The 25,828-nt window shown below is 41.0% G+C and overlaps 1 protein-coding gene across 2 annotated transcripts; it reads right to left on the bottom strand.

The window, feature by feature from the left end:
• Positions 1 to 5,562: 5,562 nt before the first annotated feature.
• LOC105927988 (copine-3) lies at positions 5,563 to 25,787 on the bottom strand. Of its 2 annotated transcripts, XM_036125390.1 has the most exons (17): positions 25,499 to 25,787; positions 23,318 to 23,516; positions 23,021 to 23,200; positions 22,855 to 22,929; positions 21,575 to 21,646; positions 19,496 to 19,576; positions 19,241 to 19,330; positions 17,109 to 17,207; positions 16,910 to 16,996; positions 15,767 to 15,826; positions 15,553 to 15,686; positions 13,674 to 13,728; positions 13,508 to 13,559; positions 13,074 to 13,207; positions 11,171 to 11,407; positions 10,965 to 11,079; positions 8,686 to 8,772 (listed from the first exon to the last, which is right to left on the bottom strand). In XM_036125390.1, exons 2-16 carry the CDS (start codon positions 23,474 to 23,476, stop codon positions 10,969 to 10,971), a joined length of 1,626 nt encoding a protein of 541 aa, XP_035981283.1. In that variant the 5' UTR covers positions 23,477 to 23,516; positions 25,499 to 25,787; the 3' UTR covers positions 8,686 to 8,772; positions 10,965 to 10,968. The 2 variants fall into 2 exon arrangements, with proteins under 2 accessions (XP_035981282.1, XP_035981283.1); XM_036125389.1 differs by lacking the exon at positions 10,965 to 11,079 and having other exon boundaries at positions 5,563 to 8,772.
• Between the last annotated feature and the right edge of the window lie 41 nt (positions 25,788 to 25,828).

The raw sequence follows: 25,828 nt of genomic DNA, 5'->3' as shown, positions 1-25,828 counted from the left end.
ATCTTCTTGCTGATGACAACACTTTATTACATTAACATCATGTGGCCATGCTAAACAGTTGCGCATCATTTCCTCTTCCTGGACCTTTCCATACATCTTTTGTTCACAATACAACATAATTTGATTTCTGATTATGATGTTTCCATGGTGCACCATGTATGTCTCCTTCTGCCCTGGCCTGTGTGCGTCTAACTCTCAGCTTGACCTCAAGACTGACACACACATTTCCCTCAGATACATGTTAAGGCACACTTTTAATCATAGTGATAGGAATACATTCATTGTGAGATATGTAAGCACACCCTTTACCAATGTGACAAGAAAATACAAGTATTGTGAGAGGTTAATCTACTACAAACCTAATGGACAACTTCAGAGCTGCCCTTCATCAGCACACTTGCAGGCTCCTGAGACTCTATCGGGGGAGGAGGACAGCTTTTTCATCTGAGATGGATCAGCTCCTTAACAGCCTGGATCAAGAGGTGAATTCTAGATGTAGTAATTTAATAACTCTGAACATTATGAATATAAAAAAGAAATGTTGCCTTTTTATGAAACTATAGTAATAATTTTGGTAGCAATTGTTACAATGTTAAGTGATTCTTCTCATGACAAACCCTCAAAATAAACCTTGACAACGAGCAATCGCAGAGTCCAAGCCGAAAAATGTAAAATTACTGAATACAATTTTATAATTAATTTCATGCAACTCTTTGTTTCAGACATCTGACATCACTGCACTTCGACAAACTGCAGCATTGAAGGGCCTTCCCTTGTATCTCCGTGACAGTCAGGAGAAGCTCTTCAGGAACTGTTTTGTAAGTAGTTATAAGTAGAAATTATAAAAATGTTATTATACTGTATTTATAGTGCTGAATTTAACATTGACTTGAGCCATTACCTCTCTGTCCTCCTTGTTCCTTTATCTTTCCTTATGGCCAGAGTGTCTTCAATAGCTGTACTGTCCTGGATATGACTTTATGTAGCCTAGATGATGTCAATTGATGTGTGTAAGGGATTAAATCTTTAATTGTGGGGTATGGGATGGAAATAGTTCAGATGTCCAACTCATAATTAATTCAATTTTGTAAAAAATTGTATTCAATAATTTGTGATTCTTTTAGCGTAATACCTTATTCCTATTCACAGTAATTTAATGACTAATGTATTTTCCTGTCTGTCCACACAAGGACACTGACCCAGAAGAGGAGCAGACGAAGGGCCTCACTGTGGGTGTCCTCACTGTGTTGGAGGATGATGACAGCGCAGCTCCTCAAAGTGTGGTGAATGTTGCTGTTGTTGTGGAAGAAGAGATTGTCCTTCAAGATCTCCCTGACCTGCCAACTGCTTTTAGTTACCTCTTTGGACTGATCTATGCGTTGAACCTTAAGTACCCAAAATATCTCAGGTACACATTTGAAACTATTCAGAAGGTTTTCATGGAACTTGCTACAGATCTCTCTGCAAGGGTAAGATCCCTCAAAAACAAACTCTTTGAGTGAATCTGCACGCTAACTGATACTGTTGGGTATGGAATTGTTGATCTCTGAAAGGTTCCTTCTGTCCAGCCAACCCATGTTAATTTTGTCTTCCTGTTTCTCACACACAACTCTGATGTACCTCAAACTCCCACTGTCTTACATTTATTTTGCACTTTATTGGGTTTTCCTTAAACATCTTAAATGTTGAGGTTCAGTGTTTGTAAAACAGGACATAGTATTGAGCAGTGTTATAAAAGCTTGTGCTACACATTGTAGCACAAGTTGACTGGGACAATTGGGTCTCATTAGTTTGCATTTACTTGGCCCTGTTGGAAGGGCTTTGATCCTGGTACAGTTCAAATAAAACAAAAGTTTTGAATGTATATGTTGCATCTGTAATTATTTATACATTTCTGTAATTATTTATACAAATCATAAGTTAGTACAACTTACAGGAGAGTTAGTAAAATGAAGAAATTAAAGTTATTATAATTTAAAATTAGAGATCTGCACAACTTACGGGATAGTTTGTAGAATAAAGAATTTAAAGTTATAACAATATAAAATTAGAAGTTAGTACAACGTATAGGATAGTTAGGAGAACAAAGAATTTAAAGTTATAACAATATAAAATCAGAAGTTAGTACAACTTACAGGATAGTTGGTAGAATAAAGAATTTAAAGTAATTACAATGTAAAATTAGAAGTTAATACAACTTACAGTTGAGTTGACAAAAATTTGAATTTAGAGTTGAGCCAACTCAAAAGCAAAACTTAAGATATTTAGTTTGATTGCCCAACTTAAAATTTTATCGAAGTTTGTTGCCTTGAAATTTTGAGTTCATCTAGCTTTTTTTTTTTGCACACTCACACCGAAGCCAACTCGTGACGCTGATGAGAGCGACGCAGGAAAAAACAAAACTTGCCAAATCCTGTCGGGAGAAGGGCGAAAACATGGTTTCCACCAACAAAAGCCTTCAGAGCCGTTCTTTGATGTTCTTTTAATGAAACAATATTAGGTAGATTGGACAACACGGAAGAAATAGCAGCATCAATGTTAACGCTTGCTTCCTCCATGCGAGCTGCCATTGCTGTCTGAATCAAAACAGTCTCACGTCACGGTCGCTTCTCCACTACGTCACATCTATGAAACTCCAGCCCTGCGTCCTGATTGGCTGGAGAATAAAATTGGTTGGAGAAATCACTTTCTATGGGAGATGTCCCAGATGGATATGAGTGGAGCTAGGCGGAGCGACATTCATCTGGCTCGTCGGGTTAGGATTTCTCTGCCTCCAATTCATTGATGAGTCCTTTATAAATATTCAAAGAAAGTAAACATCTTAGTTTTCAAGTCATTCTGCAAAAACAGTTCTAGTTCTGAGTATTACAGTATAATTAGTTGCCATTTCCCAAACTCTGCAGACATATAGGGGCAAAGGATTTGTGGACTGAACTACCAATGTTTTTAATAAATGTAGGTCTAAAGATTTATATTTTTAGACCTACATAGAATATACCAGCTTCCTGGTCTGCAGATGGACCACTCAAGTTCTGACACTTCTGCGTTATTCTGCGCCAACATTGTAAAAGCTTTAAATGGCCTGTTGTGTTGATGGATAACCCCAATCTGTGAACTCTAAAATGCAGAACATGTGGCTTAAATGTCTGAGTCACAAAAATTTGATGTTAAAATTTCTAAAGCCAACTGCTGCTGAATTCAACATGTTGGGTGTAAATGCTGAACATTACTGCAACAGCAGAATAAAGATGAACATGCGCAGCGATGAGTTTAGTTTCTACATTAATGATCCAGAGGATTATAGGAGTGATCCTAAGACTGATCCCTGGGGGGGGTAATTAATTAATGCTGTAATTAAACTACAAGATCCTTTATGTGCAAATACCAAAATACAGAGTATTTTTGTCGTAATAGGCAGTTGATAACATGGTGGTGTTGCTCTGATGCCTTACTGCACCCCCTGCTGTTTCCTCATTATTTTTAAAATGTTACATACAGACATAAACAGTTATGTTTCCTTAGCAGAAGGAACATGTAACAGATTTACAGTAAAAAGAGGGATTAAGCTGGGAGTTTCCCCACTCCTGTTCATCACAGCTACTGTGCTCCTGGCTATCTTCATTAAAAAAAAAAACCTCTTCAGGGTCTTTCTAATGGCTTCCTATTACTGTACCAAACCTACTACTAAAGTACTTGCCATGTAGAAATAGTATTTCTTTCAAAAACAGTGATTGTTACAATTAGTAATATTGTACTGCTAATTTTTTGAATGCAACTACACCTTCAACAAGTTTACGTAATTAACCACAGCCAAGCAGTGAGCGTGACTGGACATGATCTAGCTTCATTCAGCTTGTTGAACACAAAAGAAGGCTTGAGGAACAAAAACAAACCAGTGGAAACAGCTCCCGTTCATCAAGATGCTGGTAAAACAGTCTACTTTTCAGCAGTAGCCAGATATCTGAAACAAACAAAAAACAAAACAGACAAATCTGGATTTCTGTAATGTTGTTTGGCCATATATGGGCCGCTTAAATTAATCAATAATGAGAGGCCAGACTTCATTTGATATTCAATTCTCTCCAAAGTGCGACGAATGAGATAATATCCATGTCAAATAAACACGCAAGATTCACGTTTATTTAGTGCAAAAGATTAATTTTTCACAACTTTTACTATGTATTAAAGTTACACACACATCTCTCTATATATATACTGTATATTAAAAAACAATGACAGAAATCCTTATCAAAAAAAGCAAATGCAAAATAATTCTGGGCAAATTTCTTTCTCTGACAAAATAACTGTGCATCACATCATGCTGACATACAAACCAAAAAAATAAATTAGATTGAATGTTGAAATTTATGAGATTTAATTTTTTATGTTGGTGTTTGTAGTGTAATGTGGAGGCAGGCTAGTGATTGTAGCTCTTTACCAAAAGTACTGCATCCTACAAAATTACAATAAGCTTTAAAAGCTAATTTTGGCTATGGAGACATGGTGAGCCCAAGATCTCACTCTTTGCTACAGTTAGACAATGCAGGTTTTTTTTTTTTTTTCGTTTGTTTGTTTTACTTCCCTTACCATCACTCAATATGAAATAAACCTGCTGTTAACTTGTTTTAAACTGTTTACTTATTGCTCTGGCTGAAGATGTGGCTACATTTAGCAGACCAGATACTTTGAGAGGGTTTAGTTAAGACCCAAGTGCAGACAGGAACATTGGATGAACATGGAGAGTTGAAGAATTTAATAATGAAAAAAAAAAACATACTACATGTCATGAGCAAAGCAGGACATGGAGCGTGGACAGAGAATCAGGCAGTAACACAGGAAAAAACAGACATAGTCACAGGAATAAAACAAGAATCCAGGGAGGAAAATGACCAGCAGAGTGCTTATGTGCTGAGGGAGGGGTGGAGAATGACATAGGATGCTGGTGTTAATCAGGAGATAGTATAGAGCAACTGTGGCAAAAGGGATAAAGCACAGGAATCATTTAAGAAACTACAAAACCAGGAACTAATATGGTGAGCCTAAAATTAACATAAATTAACAAGAAAATACAGAAACAAAGGAAAACCATGGAATTCATGACAAGGTCAGCTATTTTATCAGCCATTGTCAGAAATATGAAGATCTACATATACAAGTTTACTGAATGTCAGTCTTTCTTCAAAACTAGAAAGAAAGAACTAGAGAAGTGAGCCTTTGTGTTAGATCATATTACTAAAGTTACTCGACATTCTGACCAACTTGGTTTCAAAAATGCTTCAGTTGCATTATTAGGAAGTGAGAGTTTCTGAAATCTGTGACATAACTAGTTTTGTAAATCAGTGCTTTCTTAATGTAAATATTGTTCTCCATGTTGTCAGTGTGTATGAGTGCTGTTATGACGAGCCAAAAAGGAATCTGAATATAGAAATGAATTGCTGGATTTTGTACATTTCCCCATGAAAGACGATCCTTCTGCAATAAAAGAGTTTATTTTGAGACTGTTTTCACATTTTCACCAGGGGGTGCCAATGCCTCAATGAACAAACCAGACACAAACACAGACACTTTAAAATTATACATTTAATAAACTGTAAAATGCCCTGCGTTTTTCATTTCTTGACTTTGAATACATGTAAAAAGAACAAAAAAAAAAATACATCCAACAAGCCAAATCTTGTAGTATTCATTTGTTACGAACAGCATAGGAGTTTTTTTTTTTTATCTTTTCTTGAGTTATACTTGTAAGACAAGCCGGAAAATGATAATTAATCATGGATGATAACCTATAACTTCTAATTTTCTACATAAATATCATAATACATGTGAATCGCTGCAAGTCATTCTTACATATATCATTTATTAAATAGTTGGCAAATATTAAAATGATTATTTCATTATGTGATTATGTTAATTTAATATGTCTAAACTCGTGATGCCAGGAGGGTTTATTTTTGCATAGCATAGAACAAAACCAAAATATAAGCAGAATCAACACATTTATCAAAGAGGTATGACATAAGGCAATACATATACACTCCTTAATGAGCCAAAAATTAATTTTAACATATACAAAAAACAAAGTATATTGTGGTATTCTCTACTTTAGTACTTGTTAAGACAAAGTGAACATCTGGTATTATGTGCATATGTTTATAGTGTGTAAACAGACCTTTTCTCTATTAGGTCTCTCTGATTCTGCTAATAAGGAATCACTCCACCCAAGCACTCACATGAAAGCACCAAGCAATCAGTTCAGTTATAAAACAGAAATTTGATTCAGTACAAATCATCTTTGACAGGAACATATACGTCGATTCATTCTGTAAACATTAGGTAAACATTTGACAAAGCTCTGCAGTTTTAGCTTAAAATTCATTTGCATTTTCTGGGACGTCACAACATACGAAGGGCAGCAAAGAAGTAACTGCAGTAAAAAGGGGATCCCGCATGAAATATATATAAAAACAAAAATTAAGACATGTATGAAGCACTCTGGCGAGTTTATACGGACATCTGACTTTAGAACTGACAGAGTCAGTAGATGGCTTATATTAGCTGCCTCACTTCTGAAGAAAAAACAGGAATTTATTGACAACATTTTAAAGAAGTGTATCAAAGTTTGGATGAGCCTAGCACTTGGGTCAGATGAAGGTAGACATGTTTCTTACCTTTGGCAAGAATATTTGATGAATACTAGGAAACTTTTCACTAGAGCTTAAAGGAGCAATAAGCGAAATTTCATAAAAATTTAGACAAAGAACTATAAAAATAGTTTTGTGAAGAACTAAATCTATCTTTTTGGATGGGTTATGGCATCACACTATCTCTGTGTTGTTCTTCAGTCTCTTGTTTACAAAGCCGGGCCGGCCGCGCGGCCATGTACGTCTATATGAACAGCTGCTGTTCAGGGCTTAGCCCCAGCCTCCCCTTAAAATGCTACCGCTGCGTTCACTTGAAGAATATCAGGACCTATCATTACCGCACATAAAACAACAGTCTTTGGCAAATAAGTTATCAGATAAAGAAAGAGAAAAAAAAAAAAACAGGATTATAATTGGCATTGCGCTTCCAAGGTGGAGAGCATTTCCAGAGTAGAAGAAGCTCCAGTTTAACTCAGAGCTAGCTAGCTGTTCTCCTCCAGACTGGTGAGTAACAGCATGAAGTTGGATGTTTGTTCTTGTTGGTGTTACAGTCTTGTTAGACTTGTGTCTATATGTTCATTTGATTCAATGTAATGAGCCAGGCGTTCCTGTTATTTGAGGAGAGTAGCTGCGAGCCCAGCTAACAGCATTGTTGATTGCAGCCCAGCGGGCTTGTGAGCTGCCCATCGTGATCCTCGCGCACATTTAGGGCATTTTTTTTAACAAAAAATATATAAAATTTAACCAGATACCTGGTCTGATGCTTAGATTTTTTGAAGTAGAGAGAGGCGCAGCTCTACTGACAGTGCTCAACAGCCACCTAGTGGTGACATTTTAGTGCTCCTTTAAGGGTTTACATTGAAATGATCAAAGCTTTAATCCTGGACCACTTTGCAATTTACTGACGTTTTCTACAACAAACCAAAACCAGATTTATTTGACTTAATATGTTGGTGGCAGGGAAAAACTTAGAAAGCAATGCCGTCTCCCATTTTTAGGTGGTGAGCCATATGGCCTGGATCAAAAACCACTACTAGTAAGCCCCAAACCTTTGATTGCTGGGTGAGTTGTTTTTGGTACAAACTGTAGAGGAAACATTGTGACCATATTGATACTTTTTGTGCTTACTAACAGTTACTTGGATGACTAATTCATATTCTTTAAATTCACTGACAGCAGGGTAACACTATGTTATTTAACCAACAAGCATTACATAAACCTCACCTAAACAATTCTTACTGTTTCCTTTCAGGGTCTCGCAGTGGTTTGTTTATTTTGTTCTCTTGTCTGGAAACTAAAAATTTACTCAAAAATATTTCATATGATAAAGAAACACTTTATTTATACTTTATAAATGAACCTAACGTTGGCTTTTAAGGGTTACAGCGCAAGAAACATGAGGGTTACAAACCTCAGGATAGTAATGTAGTTATTAATCAAAGCATAAAGAAGCATTTTCCCCCCGTTCGTTAGTTTAGTTGGTTGTTTTTTTAAGTTATGCTAAGAATAACTGAACACATCTTCTGAAAAAATAAAGTCTATTAGTATTGTTGTGTCAGTTTCTCGGTAGCAGCAGCACCTTTAGTTTGCTGCGTGGTAGTATGAGCTCTCAGACTACATACCGTTTGCTTCTCATACAGCAAAAGCGTCTCTAAAGGGTTAGTGAGGGGGTAATCTGAGTCATGTTTAAAAGCATGACAAAAGAAGATGGAGGTTGTAGAGACGGGTTAAAGAACAGCGCAGGAGTGGGGTCAGACTGCGTATCACCTCCAATTCATTAAGATCTCAGCAAATAACATGCGCAATGCATAGCGTGTCTCGTTTAAGAACTCGTAACCTGATAAATGTGAGCTTTATATGAAGCAGTTGTTTAGTGTCTGCCCATGTCAACATGTCCGTCCCTCTGCATAACACATGCCAGCTTTGCTTAAAAAGACACCTTACAAAGGGGGCTTGGCTTTGTCAGGAGGATGGATGGTCCTCAGCACGGATCACTAGGAGGCGCTGATGCCAGGAGGTCATGGGGAGGAGGGTGGCTTTGCGGAGGCTTCAGACTCATGGTATTGAAGAAGCCCGTCACCTGACCGGGGACCTCCGCCAAGACACTCTGAGCTAGAGCTTCCTTGGGACTCTGAGGAAGGAAGAGAAACATAGGGTAACAATCCACGATGAATAAATATATAGTCTTGATATAAGCCAGTGGAAACAGCATAAGCATCCAAAGAAAAGTACAGATTGTCTACATAGACTGTATAAAAAGACAATTGTGTTTTTTCTCCCTGTTTGACATTGTGCAATAAGCCTTTCCTGTTTTAGGTCAGTCAGGGTTACTGATTTATTTATTTTTTATTACTCTGCTAAATGCCAGAATAATAAAAGACCACATTCACTGACATTAATTTGCTTTTGGTAGAGCTGCTTTTTAAAGGGGAGAAATTGTGCAGCCCTTAAATACACTTTGTCATGTACTTAGAGTCTAGAGTAACTAAGGGATTTCGATGTAAAAAAAGAACTTAAAAAAAAAAAAAAGGATGATATGGCCCTTTTAAACTGTACAACGATCAAACATTTTTAGTTTCCCTCCACAAGCTTCTCACAACAGTTTGCTGGAGTCTCGGCCCATTCCTCCTGAACGATCTGCTCTGACTCAGTCAGCTCTGTAGACCGTCTTGCTCGCCCACACCTTTTCAGCTCTGAACATGAATCGTTCACAGGATTGAGACCAGACCTTTGGCTGGCCACTCCAAAATACTGACTATGTTGTCCTAAACCCACTTTGTAGCTCATTTGGCAGTATGACTGAGGTTATGGTCCATTTGGACTCGAGCTTCAACCCCCCGAAGGATGCGTTGGGAGTTTACTAAAATATTTCCATGTGATGTTAATTCCTTTTGATGTCACTGACTTTTCCCTCCTGCCGTTAATCATCCACACATGATGCTGCCACCTCCATGCTTCACAGCTGGGATGCTGTTTGCAGGCTTCCTGCCAAACGTAATAGTCATTATAGCCAAACACTTCCATTTTAGTTTCATCACAAGACATGTGTCCAAACATTAAGGACTTCGCCCCTGAGTGAATCGGCAAACGTATACAGTCAGAGTTAATGGATCGTAGTGTTGTTGGTTTCCTTGATCATAACCTCAGGTAATGATGACTTATTGGCGGAGCTATGGGTGTTTCAGGGGCTAACGTTAAGGAACGTATGAAGGCGAGGCAGTGCGGTGCGTAGGCAATAACGCAGAAGTGTCAGAGCCGTGCAGCTGGAGGTGCCTGATAAGAAAATACAGCTTGCTTGGTAGAAAAGATCCAGGATCGCTTGTAGACTACATCCAGCACCACAGAATGGAGGCTGTTTGTTGGAGATGCTGCAAAAAAAAAAAAACAAAACAAAAAAAACAGCCGGACCAAGAGGACGCTGTAGAGGAGAGGTTCAAAGCTTATTGCTCTTTTTGTTTTTTAATGGTACCACTAATGATTTTTTCTTTGCATTTGCATTTGATTTCTTTTTCTTTTGTCCATATTGGATCGGCCTCATGTGTGGACCTAATTACAATTATTTACAAGCCCTGATTGTGATTTCTTTTGATTTGATGTATGTTAAAATTGAAGTTGTTTTTTTTTTTTTATGTGTGTATTTATTTATTTATTAGTAGTGTTTGCTGCTGCTCATTTTATGTTACTGATCTTTGATTAAAGCCAGACGTGGTCACTCACAGCATCCTCTCAGTGTAAACGGTTATTTAGTTTGTTCACAGATGATGAGCTTATGATTTAGCTTTTGCATCCATGTTGTTGGTTTGTATATGACCAGAACCATTATTATAACCCCCTTGTATATGGTATAAGGGGGTTCCGCTTTCATTCAGGTTGGATGTTACAATATTATCATCATCAAAGTTAGCAAAGTATGTAAAGAGCAGAATAATAAAAAATAAAAAAAGTAATAAATAAAACCTCTACAAACAATCTAATTTTCGTCATTCTGGCAAATAGAAATAATTATACAGTTGGATTAAAAGGGAATGTGTCTTTTTATACAGTGAATGAAAACATATATTTTCAGCTCTAATTCTTTTAAGAAATTTTAAACGTAATTTCAGGGACGTGAGATTGATTAATCAGCTGACTAGTGATTTTGTAATGTGGCAGCTAATAAATGCAGGCAGTACATGATTACATAAATCCTGTGTTAGGAGGAGCCATAATGGGGAAAAGTTGGCTAAGGACATTTTATCGCTGCCTAAAAGCATGCTGCTGTGGATAAAATGCAGAGGAGAGAGGAGCAAAACAAGGTGAGGAAATAGGTCGGGAATGTCGTACATGTCTAGGAAGGAGGGGGGTCTCTGGGGGGCTTCAGCTCAAATAAATTGAAGAAGGAGGCCACTTGGTCAGGCAGCTCTGCCAGTACGCTTTGTGCGAGTGCTGCAGTGCCTGCCTGCAATAAGATGTGCGACACTTAAACACGAACATCATCCCAGGTGGAGCGTGTCCAGAAAGCGCGCCCCGCGTCAGACGTGAGAGCTTACGTTCTGGAACTGCCTGAAGGGCACGAACTGCACGATGTCCCGCATGGCGGCCTCGCCTGTGGCCGAGCGCAGGGACCCGTCGTCCCCGTCCAGGAACTCCATGGCGCTGAAGTCCGCCCCTCCCACCCCGACGATGATGATGGACATGGGCAGCCGGGAGGCGTTGACGATGGCGTCGCGCGTCGCGTCCATGTCGGTGATGACTCCGTCGGTGATGATCAGCAGGACGAAGTATTGCTGCAGGAGGAGAGAGAGAGAGAGAGAGAGAGAGAGAGAGAGAGGCAGCGCGGAGGATGCAGTCAATTCACTGCCTCAAAATACATTACCATCAGCTGTGAAGTTAAGGAATGAAATTTCTCCTCGTTATTCCCGACAAACAACCCCAGTTCTGGTCTGATAGAGAGCATCATACTTTAATCCAAAGACCATTCCAACCAATACACTGCAAAGGGAGCTAAACATAAATAAAATGCTCTTGAAATGTGTGTATTTGCCCTTGATTTGAGCAGGTAAATCAGATTGTCTGCCCATGGAATAAGATGTTTGCACTTAAATCGGGAACAACTCATCATCTTATTTCAAGTGCATTACATCTAATTATCTTGTTTTAGGGTTAAAAATACTCATTCCATTGGCAGATCATCTTATTTAACTGCTCAAATCAAGGGCAAATACAATCATTTCAAGAAAATCTTTACTTTTAGCTCCCTTTATGCGGTGTGAATACGTGTTGATTTAAACTATCCCACCGTAGCTCTGGCTGCATGTTTAGGGTCGTTGTCCTGCTGGGAAGGTGAACTTCTGCCTCTTCCTCAGGTTTTACAGCCTCTGACAGATTCTTATCCTAGAACATCCTGTTTTCACCGGCATTCCTGTCCCCCCAGCATGATGCTGCTGCCACCACAGAGTGGATGTTTTTGTTGAGCACTTAGCATGTTCTTCCAAATATTCACCATAGGCTAAAATGGGCCTCTTGGTTGCTTCCCTGATTAATCCCTCTTCTTGCCCGTCTTGTTAGCTTGTAGACATAGCTTAAAGAGGCATGTCTTGGCAGGGTTTCTGGCATGTTCTGCTCCCTCAAATTTTTGGATAATGGATTAAAAAGTGTTCTTCGAAAACCTGGGATATTGTTTAGACATAACCCTACCATAAACTAGGGCTGGGAATCATCTAGGATGAGCCGATTCAATACTATTCTCGATACATAGCTCAGCTTAACTTGACTCCAATATCAATATTTATTATTTTCAAATTAATGCGCAGTTTTTCAATCAAAAAACAAACAAACAGGCAAATATATTTATGTTCAATTTATTGAACATTGATATATTAACAGGAAAATAAAGTGCATTTGGTTCAATGAATTTAACATATCACAGAAACCAAACATGTGCCCAAACGTCTGATTTAGGGACGAAGGCGCTTCTAAAATCCTGTCAGCCGTTCCGCCAATTTGTCTCACTTGCACTTCCTCGCTGTGAACAGTAATGGCGTACTTTAATAACGCCCCCTTGGGGTTGGGGGGTGCATCGATATTGAAAGTCAGATATCGATATTAAATCGTTTTTAAAAACATTGATATTAATCTTTGTATTGCCTTTTATACACAACCCTACCATAAACGTATAACTTATTAACACAGCGTTCTCCCTGAATCTTGCTGCTGGGTTCCTCGGTATCCCTCATGCTGCTTATTCATCAACGTTCTCTAACAAACCCTTGAGGACTTCACAGAACAGCTGGATTTGTAGCGAGTTAGCATAAAGACGAGTTGGCTCTATTTACTAATTATGACTATAAAAACATGTACCTCTTGGGCCACACAAACAATAAAAGTCAGTTGGAAGTTCAGCACTTTTTAGATGTTAATACTATTGCCATTAGGTTGTTTTCTGAAACTCACAGATGCGGTTTGCTGCTGTAAGGCCTCTCTGCCAAAATGGGCCACATGGTTGATGATTGGAGAAAAGTTGGTTGGACCATAAAGCTTCACCTGAGGCAGACACTGCTGATAGGCAAAGACCACGCCCTCTATGCCTACAAAAACAGATAAAAACAGACCAAATGACTCACATACACAATCTGGATCCGTTTCTACACACCTGTGTGACTGTACTACATCTAGAAACAAAGACCAAACCCCATCGGATCCAGGACACACCACAGAGAACTGTAACTTCCTGTCAAATTTTAAAGCACGCTTTTATCTTTACTCTTACTTTTAGAAACTCTGCAGAGCCAAACAGCATTGCTGCCACTTTAGTAAGACTTCTTAGGCTGCCCCTAACGTTGCCAAAGGAAATCATTCACAAGGCGTTAGCTTCGGTCTGGTCTTACCTGCGCAGAATGGATTTGACGGGTTGAAGTTGAGGGGAAACTCGTGGCTGACCTGCAGACGCAAAACACCAAATAATCCAAATGTCAAACAAATCTATAGGAACAATGTTCACTGATCCAGTGCGAGCTTCTCAAATTTCAAGATTAGAACGGCTAAAACGATCACCTTCCACGTTGGAGGGAGCTGAGCGCCGAAGCCGAAGGCAGGGAACATCTTGTCACTGTGGGAAGGAAGATACGTTGGGTAAGAGGGACGGTCGATGCACGTTAACCAACATGGAGAACTAAGAGTGAAACACAGAGTCAAGGGAAGCTTTTCCCCCTCTCAGACTGCAGTGACTTTTCCATGAGTGTTCCTGATGACTTCAGTCAGACCGACGTTGGATCTGGCTCGCCTCTGCTTCTCACCCTGCTGTAATGGCTCATTCGTTCCACTATTTCATGCCCAACACGCCACACACGCCACACACACACACACAGAGCGCCAGCCTGGAAAATACTGCAGGCACCCGAGCTGCATTACTTTTACGCCGCCTGCCGTGTAAAGTGCTGCAGCTAGGTTCAGCCGTGCCTCGGGACGGAGCGGGGAGAAACTGGAGGAATGCTGCCGCTGCAGCTGTGGTCTGCTTACCACCTCTGCTGCCGCCGTGCAGTCAGACCTGTTCAGCTGCTGCCTTCGCCAGAGATGGAGGCAGTGTTGTAGTACTCGAGTCCGAGACTCGAACTCGAGTCCGAGTCATTAGCTAAATTTAGAGACTCGTGACTTGATTTGGACTTGAACACTGATGACTCGAACTTGGACTCGGACTCCTACATTCAGATCATTCTGGCTCGGAAATTGAGAAAAAGACTCGACTTTTTTTATATCATTAGTGTATAATTTTAATATGTCATTAGAATATTATTTGGTGTATGATTTTAATATCTAAATTATTAGTGCAATGTGGTAGAGTGTGGACTTTTTTTAGTTTAAAAACATGTAGGCTATGCTTACTTTAGTGCGGAACTTGGACACGACTTGATCAATAGTGACTCGACTCGGCCTTGACTCGGATGAGTAGTGGACTTGACTCGGACTCGACTCTGATTTTTTTTAAATGACTTGGACTTGAACACTGGAGACTCAAACCTGGACTCGGACTCGAGGCATAGTGACTTGACTACAACACTGGATGGAGGTGATATGAAAATGTAACCCGGGTCAGTCAGAGCTGCTGTTAGTAGGACCTGAATACTGGAAGGGCGTCGCTTCCCACCATTCATTCTGCATTAGCAACAATCATTATTGATTAAATCCATTATTTATGGATGTTTATACACTCACCGGACATGTTACACCAGCTATTAGCAGGGATGACCTTATTCAGCCTCTATGCTTTGTCACATAGACTAACCAAGCCTGTGTAAACCGTCCTCAGATGTTTACAAAGGGAACAGCTAATTATCCCCCCACACCATTACACCACCAGCCTGAAGCACTGACACAAGATTTGAAGGCCACCAACCAGCCGTGCCACATTCAGAGTCCCTAAAAACGTCTTTCCCCCCAATTCTGACGCTCGGTGTAAACTTCAGCAAGACATCATCCCATCATCTGGATGCCTGAACGCACCGTCACAGTAATACAGGGTTTGCACAGCATGTTCCACTACAGTTACTGGGTCGACCAGGGACTTGTACCAAAGTGTTCAAACGTCTTACCAACCTTCATGCAACGAGACAGCAATAACAGAGCAGGAAACCCACAACACAATAGTGGAAAGAAGGAACATCATGGTGTTGCAACCATGGTCAAAGTCCAGACCTTAACCTGACTGAATTACTTAAGAGAGCTTTAAGCAAACAACTTTAAAGTGAAGTGATGCAACCTTCAAAAGAGAAGAGGCTTTCTGCAGCAAGTTTCTGCTGCAGAAGGTGTTTCTACAAGCTATCAAACCTGGGGAGGGGTCAGGTCTATCGTCTCAGCAAATGTTTATTGTGTCCTCTTATTTAAAATCTGATTGGGTTTAACTAATTAGTAGCACACGTTTAACATATCTATTTACCTGTCGTAGTCCTGGATGACATTACCGACCGCCCAGATCGCTGCCAGATACTCGTTGTAGCCTTGAGGGTTGATGTAGTGTAGGGACGTGGGTAAATTGGGATCTCCATTGGAGCCCGTGAAATCGATGGCAATCTGACCCAAGCATAAGAAAATGGCATCATTACAAGTACGCATAAAGAAAGGAAAGATTCTGAATAGTGTGTAGTACTCACTGTGAAGTTAATCTGACAGCCGCCCATTATGTAATCCAGAAACGTGTACTCCTTCACTATCTGTAGGAACGGAAGGAAGGAAAACAAAGAGCAAAAAGAAAGAGAAGAGGGGAAATTACAAGAAACAACAGCGGTAGTAGTTGTAAAATCAGTAAACAGAAATATATTTTCATACTTTCATTTTCTTTCTCTTTCTTAAAATCCAGACCTGGAAAATACTAAAATCAACTTCCACACTTTCCCAGACGAGGAATGGGACCCTGACAGTAGTGCTTAATTGTGACGTGGAGGAAAAAGACAGCTTGGTTTTGAACGTTTTGAAGAAACACCTTCACAGCCCTGAGGGAACGTCCCCTCACAGTTCACTGTCAGGCGCTGCTCTGTGCTCATCTGCAACATTATCATCCAGACAGGAAACGCTGTGGTTGTAATGTGGGATAATCTGAAGACGTTTAAAGGGGTGTGAAGCGTTTTGCAAAGCTCTTAGTTGAAAGTGTCTGTCAGGTTAAATTATCTGACTTTTTTCTTTTCCATTTACACATCATCATATTAAGCTGAAGCTGTTCTGAAAGCTTGTGGCCGGTGTGGTTTGCCAACAATGAAAATCATATGGGTCTCTGTTGACATGTGTAACAAAGACAAATGAAGCTCTTCCACAGCAGAGTGGTTCGTAATTCACCAGAATATCTTGTATGAGATGGAAGCAGAATAAACCATTTATGGGTAGAATGACAAGGATCTCTGACTATTCAGCCGTTTTCTTAAATCTCTTCTTGAGGAGATTCAGATCTCCTTCCGATAAAGTTTTATTTGGCAGAAAATGGACCAGACATGGCTGTAGCTTTTGCAGAACTCTATTTTAGGATGTCTGAGGAACTGGGTTTATAATACAGTCTTTGCTGATACACCTGTGTTGTAATACCTGAATAAGTCCAAAGATTATAACGTGTTTGCTGCTTTTCTTTGACATACATCTGGCCTAGGGTTGTAATGTCCACAGATGTTTGGGTGAGAAAGACCCACCATTTAATGATGGTTTTGAAATCTGATTTTTATTTGCGTTTCCTATAGTCACACGGTGTTGCTGTTTTCCTACTCTACGAAGGAAATGACTAATGAAATAAAGAATGCGTGACAAAATACCTTGCATTGTTTTATGATTATAACTCCAGAGTTCTTGTAGCTTTTCTTCTTCTGCTTCTTCGTGCTGTTGATGCATTCATACTCAGCCTGGGGAGAAGAGACACACACCAGTCATGGCTCTGGTTTCAGGACGCTCTTTCTGCAACTACACCGTTTTAATGACTCGCCAAAGAAAAAAATAAAAAATAAAAGAACTTACAGCGTACGACTGAGACGCCTGCTGTATGTGGCTGAGTGTTGTGAGGAAGGAGCCGATAAAATCGTGCGAGCCGCTGTTGTTGTAGTCGTAGCAGTCGATCTGGGGGGAGACAAGGGGTCGCGAGAACCGGGACAAAGTCTCAGTCGGCTGTTTTGTTACGGATGACAAAGTTGCGGAAGACCGAGCAGACGAGGCAGGAGCATGCCATGGGTGTGAAGCTTTCAGTGACGCTCTGATACACAGTGAGAACCTCTGGCAGAGAGAAGCACGCAGCTCATCGACACCGTCGGAGCAGGATGGGGCTTTGGAAGCATGACTGCGCCGTTGGTGTGGAGAGAACAGAGAAGACAGGAAGAGCTCGACGCACAGGATGAAACAACCAGCGGCGGTCGGACAAACTGGGTGACGCTACAGCCTATGAAGGCAACATCTAGGAAAGCTCATGGCTCATCCATCTTAACGGTGAATTCTACCTGTGGAGAAACTGGCCCATTGGTCCCCTTACCTCTTTAGCATTTAGTCATTTAAAATAGTAGTTAAACAAGCTGGGTGTGGAAAAAAATAAATAAAGAATTTTCTTGGGAGAATCTACAAGCATCTCGTGTAGTAAAGGTGAAAACACCAGCAGCAAAGCGAGACTACTTAGCTGAATTTTCAGAAGGTGGATAAGGTGCCCTGTAAAGTGTCTGCACCCTTTGAACTCTTTCCACGTGTTTCCAGTAAATTTTATGACCGACACAAGGTAATGGAGACATGGAAGGAAAAATCACACATTGTTTTAGGAAGAAAATCCATGGCAAGGGAACATATTCACTCCGATCCACTCAGCTCGGATTTACCCGTAGAAAGAACCCAAAGCAAGCAGCTGTCTTCTTCAAAGGTCGCCCAGTTAGTAAATAAACGCTAGTAACATAATCTCAGAATAAATCCAGCTGCTCTGCGAAGGCCTCGGCTAGTTCTATGGGAACTTTGGTGAGAAAACGACATCAGGAAGATGCTTTTTCTCAGAGGGAAGAGGGAGCATGGTCAGAACTGAATAAAGGATGGGTTGAACTAAATACAGATCAATCCTGGTTGAAAAACTAACAAAAAAAAAACTTGCTAGAGGGTGTGGGTGTGAAAATACTTCAGAAGAGGGGTTTACCTTCCAGCAGGACCACGACTAGACCTGCAATCGATTGGTTCAGATCGAATCAGATTCATGCGGTAAAACGGCGCAGACGAAGTCCAGACCTAAATCCAATTCAGAATCTGGGACAAGACTTGAACATCGCTGTTCAGAGACTGAGCTCGAGCCACTCAACCAAGAAGGATGGGCAAAATAAAGATATCCCATTTCAGATGTGCTAGGCTGGTTAGAGACATAAACCTAAACAACTAATTTCCCTGAAAGCTGGCTCTACAAAGTACTGACTCAGAGGTCGGCAAGACAAACGCGTGCCGAACTGAAACACGTTTTCTTTCCGTTTTGCATTCATGTCTCACAATATGTCGGCCGGTCGTATAAAATTTCAGTACAATAAAACTTGTGGCTGTAATGAGACAACATGGAAAAGTTCAAGGGGTGCGAATAATTTTGCAGAGCACTATAAACTTCTAGGCTAAATTTAATATGACTTTTGTCAAATATTCAACAAATACCAATTATCTATGTATTTCTGGGGTCGTTTGAATGAACCGCACCAAAAGCTGAGTCCCATCTTCTAAACAGGTAGGCTGAGCGAATGGACCAGTCTCCTCAGAACTGTGTGGGTTCCTTTAAGACGGATGTAGATGCATCGCGGACTTTGGCCGGTCCCGTCACAGACACTGCAGCCCTCACATGATGTGCACTCACTCTGTTATCAGTTAACTCACTTGTGCTGCTGCCTGGACAGCATCTGTTCCAGAGAAGTTTGCTTTAGCAGAGTTAGAGAATGGACAGAAAAAAAAAACAACAACATGCATTTCTTTATTTGTAGCATGACGATCAAAAGCTCAAGTATGCTGGCAGATGTGATAAAACATGCTCAGGGGAGTCGGTGGGTTCTTGGTTTGACTCCAGGAGACGCTTCAGACATTGGGAGATTTGGTTTTAGGTTTGTTGATATATCTTAATGAATAGGCCCAGAGGTTGGGATGTATGTATGTACCTTTATAGATTTCTCTACATCACCTCCACAGAGGGACTGCATGGGGATCTTGAATGGCTTCCATATGGGGTTTAGGTTGTATTTTACCACCTGAACAAAAGTGGGGGGGGGGGGGAAAACACATCATGACTGCATGGTTGGGTAGTTGTGCAAACTTTAAAAACTTGCAAAACCTAATAGCAATTGCTTTCACTGTCACAAAAAACTTTCCCTGAGAATCCCCAAAGCGAAGAGCAACAGGCATGACGGCTGTACCTCTGTCCTGTGCGCCAGCTGCCATCCAGTTTCTGTCTCCTTGTGAAATTCTAGGAAAGGGTCGGATTTGCCAAAGAAGTCCTGAAAAAAATAAAAAGTAATTAACTTCAAGCCTTTTAACTGTACCAAGAGCAAGACATCCAAATGTATCATATGAGTCTTTAGCATTTGTATTTACCCTGGGAAGGACAAATGTTGGAATACCATTAACGATATTTATTTTTCTCCTGGCTTCCTCTTAGACGTGATTACTGCATACTTGGTGATGCAGCATCGGAGGAAATCTGCAGAACCTGATCTTTGTTTGGACTTTTTAGATCCAGTAGAGCTTCAAAAATACTAGCTTCATCTAAACCTTCAATTTGTATGTTAGACCCAATCCCAACCAGGTTAAAGAAGTATTCCCTTTGATCAATACCCCCATTTTAGACATGACTAATCTATCCTGAGTAAATGGATATGTACCACAGGCTTTTAAAGTAGCTGTTTACTAAAGAAACCATCTCTTGATCAAGATTACTTAATAAATTACAGACCTATATCTAATCTTCTTTTCTTATCTAAAATTCTTGAGAAAGTAGTTGCTAATCAACTTTGTGAACATTTACAAAGTAATGACCTACTTGAGGAGTTTCAGTCAGTTAGAGCTCATCATAGCACTGAAACAGCTCTGATGAAGGTCACTAATGATATTCTCATGGCCTCAGATAATGGACTTGTGTCTATACTTGTCCTGTTAGATCTCAGTGCTGCATTTGACACAGTTGATCACAATATTCTCCTAGAAAGACTTGAGCATACTGTAGATTAAGGGGAAAGCATTAGCCTGGTTTAAATTGTATCTGTCAGACAGATTCCAGTTTGTTCAGATTAATCATAAATCTTCTTCAAACTCCAGGGTCACTTGTGGAGTACCACAGGGTTCAGTACTTGGGCCAATTCTCTTTACCATCCATCCATACATTTACAGGAGGAATATTTTGATGTCGGCCTTCCAATGAAAGCGTCCAGCATCCAAACGCACATTAACACCCTTCAGTACAAGTTTCTTTGTTGACATGACTGTAATACAGCGTTGCCAAAGTATAGCATATGAACACAAATCTACAATAAAACATAAAATATTCTAAAACCAGATATCTCCAGCCTGGCAAGGGCTGGAGGTATCTGCGCGTGCGAGTGTTTCATTTTGAGTGTCTTTCTCAATGGTTTAGTTCTTGGAGACCACCAATATTAACACCAATAAAACATATATTTATATATTATATTTGTATGGCCAATGGTACACCAAAGGTGTGTCTCGTTTAACCATTTCACACTTCAAACCGATGTTCTCCCTGTGAAATGTTTCAGTTTTGCGTTTTTGTCGTCTGGCAATTCTAAACAGGAGCAATTAAAAGTAAGCTTTTGGCCATTTATCTGCACTAAGCTTATATTTACAACAATTCCTTGAGGTAACTGTACTGTAATGGATGTAACTCAATAAATAAATAAAAAAAATCCAAGGTTTTTGATTTATTTTTATTTTTTTACAGGAGCGTTCAATTAATTTTGTTAAATTCAAAAAGGTCATATTTGAAAAATTATAGCACAGGTAGTCTTGCATAGTACAAAAATGTTTAAAAGGATTATATTTGCCGTATCAGGCAGGACTGACCTGTGGGCTGTTTTTTCACTATGGTGAATGCTGCTTGTCAATGACTCCATGAAATCTGCTGGGTTAGAAAACTTTTAACCAACCTGTGATTTGACTGAACTGACTCGAGTAATGTGTCTTGAGATGGCCTGTGCAGTGAATTGGTGCTGTATAAATAAACTAAATTTAATTGATTAAATCTTTAAAGAACCTTTATTTTATAGATGAAGTCACATGAGATGTTTCAGTGTGTTATGATACATTTGTAAGCATGGACGTCACACACCACCAGTATCTGATCTAATCATGAGCTCGTGTTGACGCGATGTTTATGTGTTGGCAACTGATCTTCGATCAGAGGCCTCAGTCAGATTTTAAAAATGCAGAGTAGATGTGGATCAATAGGAAATGCTTGAGCTGACTCAACAATCAGTCATCCAAACCTTTTTGTCTAGTTTCCTGGCAGCCACTTCAAACACCACCACCCTGTTGTCAGTTAACTCTTCTGCACATATCTAGAAATTGTAAAAAAAAAGAAAAAAAAAAGAAGATATCTTGTTAACATTTATATTTTCTTATAGCACCAGGAAAACAGATATACTTTCAAAAGAAAAGCTATTCACATCCCTTGAGCTTCTCCACATGTTACCACCCCCACCACGTTTCAATCTACTGTATGTTAGTGGGCACTAACAGGTGTTGTCTTTATTTACTTTCTACGCACCAAATAAAACAGATTTATTAACGTTTTAGTTTTGATCTGTAATGATCTACTACAGGAAGGGCTTATACCTTGTTGGTTAGTTTATTAATTGACCGAAAAAGGTGTGGCGTTTCTCATCGCTCTCTCTTCCTCTTTGAGGTTACCTGGTTGTGCGTTGGCATGGAAGCACAAACATGAGAGGAGCTGAGGAGGAACTGGAGTCAGCTCCTCTCGTCAGCTCCATCAACCTCACTGGGAAAAAACACACTGCCGGGGGGAAGGGGACTTGGACTGTGTGTCTGGGTTTAGTTTATTGGGGTGTACAACGTAAAGGTAAATAACTTTTTGTTTTCTAGACATTTAATTTAGTTAATTGTGTGCATGTATAAAGAAATCGTGAATTTTGTCTTCACTCCTTTTGATTAGCATATGAGGCTGAAAAAGCTCTCTGTGGTGGTTGAGGAAGGGGAATCCGTGTACAATGGCTGCCAAAGATGCAAGGACAATCTTTTTTTTTTTTTTTACTTTCCCCTCCAACCTTCCACAGAACAACATCACTGGGCTAATGAGGGAAACGATGTATGGCTTTCCAAAAATATTACAGCTGAATAGTGTGGCAGGCCTTTGTATTCAGACCCCTTTACTCTGGTGCCCCTAATTAAACACATGGCGCACGGCAGAAAATTAAGGAATACATTTGTGGAGAAATCAAGTCAATTGATTCATAATTTAAACTATTTAAATCAACATTTGTGCTGTAGGAGACACAGCAAACGTATGGAAAAAATGAGTGATGTGTCAATATCTACAAGCTACACCTTCATAACAGGACATTTTGCTGACCGTCCTTTTTCTTCCACTCATGCATGATTCTGTGTTGATCTATCACAGAAAACCCCAACGACATATACTGTCTGCGGTGGTAACGTGACAATATGTAAAAAAAATCAAAAAATCAAGGAGGAGTATAAATACTTTTTGCGAGGCACTGTAAGTTTGATCAATAAAATAAAAGCTCACCGTTATTGTTCCTTTCCCGGCGGGCGTCTTGTCTCTCTTTACTAGAGGCTTTGTCAGTTTTCTCGAGGACACAATCTGAACACAAACTCAATTTCAGTAAAGATTAGATGGTAATAACACTAGTTAGCGATTATGTTGGCTAGTTGTTAGCAAAAATCAGGCTCACCTGTCCCAAGGTGCACTCCAGTGCTCCTAGGAAGTCCGCCTCTTCTGGGCTGCAGTTTTCACTGTCGATATCATACAACTCAAAGCGGAGCTTCTGCACCGTCTCAAAGTAGTAGTCGAGGACGATGCTTTTGGAGAACTTGGGACTTAGGCAGTTCTGGATTTTCTCCGTCCGCCCGATCTACGTGAAAAAAAAACACAAAAACGTTAAAGAGGTCGGATTACGTTACAAGTGCTGGACCTTTTTCCACCAGCGACACCAAGTTAAACAAAGAAAGAAAGAAATCTAGCTACTTACCTCATACCAGTGAGAGCCTGAGGAGTTTATTTGAAGCACGCACATGGGGTCAGACTTTGAGAAGGCGTCCATGTCCAGCAGGTTGTCGCAGGAGATGCTCAGCGCCACCTTGGTCACACAGTCCGGGGCCTTGGGTGGAGGGACTCTGACCGACGCCATCGCTGTCCAGGGGCACAAACACGCAAAACTAAGAGAATCTGAAGAGAAAAAAAAAACATCTGTTAGAAAATAAAGACCAGGATCTATTGAGCTCCGTCCACAGTGAACTGATCCAGAAGGCGCCTATAAATAAAACGGAGACCCTGGATAGGGGAGCCGATGGGAGAATGCCGCTTCAGCTCTAGTCTCGTTCCAGAGAGGCAAGTCTGGACAGATTTGTGGATGGACACGGAAGCGTTTTTGCTACACATTAGTTGGCAAAGTGCTCCCCAGAAACTCCCACTAAGTCTCTGTCGCAGCACACAGTGCAGCCTTTGAGCAATGCGGCCTTTTCTGTTGCCGCGTTTCTGTTGCAATAACCGTTTCCGCGCAACAAGCATCCCTGCAGCGTCGGACGAATCCAGTCTGCACGCGTTATCCTCTGATGCTGACGGGTGACAAAGCTCCACACCAAGCAGCTTTTATTGTAGCCGTAGTCTTTCTGTTCCGCTTCTTCACGTGAGCTTCCTCAGGGGGACTACTAGAACTGGTTTAACCAGTGATCCACAACTCCCCGTTTCCCTGGGCCTAAATGTGACGACGCTGACGAAGAGGGGCGTTTTTCTCTTAGCCGCTAACCAAAATGGGAAAGCAGGGAGTACATACAGTACGTTCTGGTTCAGTCAGGGAGACTAAAGTCAGAGCAGCATTTCAAACGTTGCAAACCACTGGAGCCACGGCAGGAGAGACCGGGCGGTGTCCAGATGGGTCTGGTGAGAGACGAAGGCCCAACGTCAGGAAGAGCACGGCATGGTGGGCGTTCTGTCACGCTGTGGGCCTGCTTCTCTTCCACAGGCCACAGACACCTTGTTAGAGAGAGTGTGGCATCTTGAGCTCTTCAAAATTAGCGGGACCTTTTCGATTAAAAATCTTGTGTCCTATAAGAGCAGGCAGTCATGGATGGGGCTTTCAGATGGATTAGAACGGCAAGACAAGACAGTAATGACCAAGCGGACAGGAAATCCCATATTCCATGGCCACCTCAGTGCCTCACCTCTTTCCTCTTAAGCAGATTTGAATCTGCCTGCATCTGTTTTTGTGAAAGTTTTACCAAACAATTTTTTTTTCTTTAATCTGCATCAGCCTCCTGGGCCGGTGAACCAAACCGGTGCCGTTCTCGAAATGTCGCCCATGGGGCATGCAAAATTATCTGCAGGGCTGGAAATTGCCCCGGGGCCAGCACTCTGGATGGCCCTGCTTTAAGATGTGCTTTTTAGGCGACACGTTCTGTTTATTATTCTAAAAGATGAATGGTGAAACGGCGTAATAACATCAAAACAGAAATATAGAACATAAATAGTTGGCATGTTAGCACCTGGGATACCTGTAATTCCTCCTCCGTACATCACAGATGTTAGACAAAGCTACACCACAGATAACTAAGCTGGACCAGAGCAATGCCACCCAACGAGATCCATCAGATCAGACCCATTACTTTCAGTTCCATTTATTACTGTTAGAATTACAAATATGAAGCCACCCAACACAGGAATGCTTACAAACATCTGCCAAAGTCCTGAAAATAATAAAATAATAGAATGTTCAGATAATCAGAGGAAAGAATCCCCACTGAAATGGTCCATAAGGTTCCTGGAGGGCAGAGGCAGCCTTCATGGGGACACATCCTGGGTGGGTGGGTGGGGAGGGACAGATCTTCCAGCAGAGACCCTGGGCTCCTCCGTTTGGAGCTGGCACAGCGAGCATGTTGCGCTCCGAAACAACAACCCGCAGAACATTAATAAAAGGCGAACACCTCCCGGGGTTCCTGTCAATAAGTGAACCCCGGGACGGACATGTTGGGAGGGGAGAAGGAGGTGAAAGCCCAGCGCTGGTCTCCCTCCGCGGCAGCAGGCTGCGCTCCGTTAGGGCGACAAAGCTGCGGTTCGACGCGTTTACGGGAGAACCGAGAGCGGAAGTGTTTGGTTCTCAGAGTGAGAGCAAACATGCAGTCATGTTTAATAAAAAATAAAATAAAGCTCTTACCTCTGTGCGTGTGTGTCTGTCCTCCCGCAGACGGAGAGGGACTTGTGCTAGCTGGTGGGCGGCGCTCTTCCAGCTGGGCGGCTGTTTCCTGTCAGCGCCTCTGGTTCTGGTTCTGGTTCTGGTTCTGGTTCGGTTCGCTCCTGCCAGGCCCTGAAGCTTTCAACCGCAACATCTGTCTCCAAACCCGCGTCCTGACGTCATTTTAATGGCGCTTTATGGCCTGGATAATACTTACACCACATACGTCACTCCTCTGAATCGCTCTTATTCACGTGGCCTCCTCCAGCAAGGGCGTTGTTACGCTGCTGATGTACCGGGGGGCCCTGGCCC

The sequence above is a fragment of the Fundulus heteroclitus genome, chromosome 21, assembly GCF_011125445.2.
Source record: "Fundulus heteroclitus isolate FHET01 chromosome 21, MU-UCD_Fhet_4.1, whole genome shotgun sequence".
Classification (NCBI taxonomy): Eukaryota; Metazoa; Chordata; class Actinopteri; order Cyprinodontiformes; family Fundulidae; genus Fundulus; species Fundulus heteroclitus.
Note: the sequence above shows the minus strand (reverse complement) of the source record. Positions and strands in the feature narration are given on the sequence as shown.

Excerpts from the sequence above, each read along its gene's own strand:
- LOC105927988 (XM_036125389.1), bottom strand. The coding sequence starts at position 23,476 with ATGGCGTCGGTCAGAGTCCCTCCACCCAAGGCCCCGGACTGTGTGACC. Across the intron at positions 21,647-22,854 it reads CCGGGAAAGGAACAATAACG|ATATGTGCAGAAGAGTTAAC; the intron begins GTGAGCTTTTAT and ends TACAATTTCTAG. Across the intron at positions 19,331-19,495 it reads AGCTGGCGCACAGGACAGAG|GTGGTAAAATACAACCTAAA; the intron begins GTACAGCCGTCA and ends ACTTTTGTTCAG.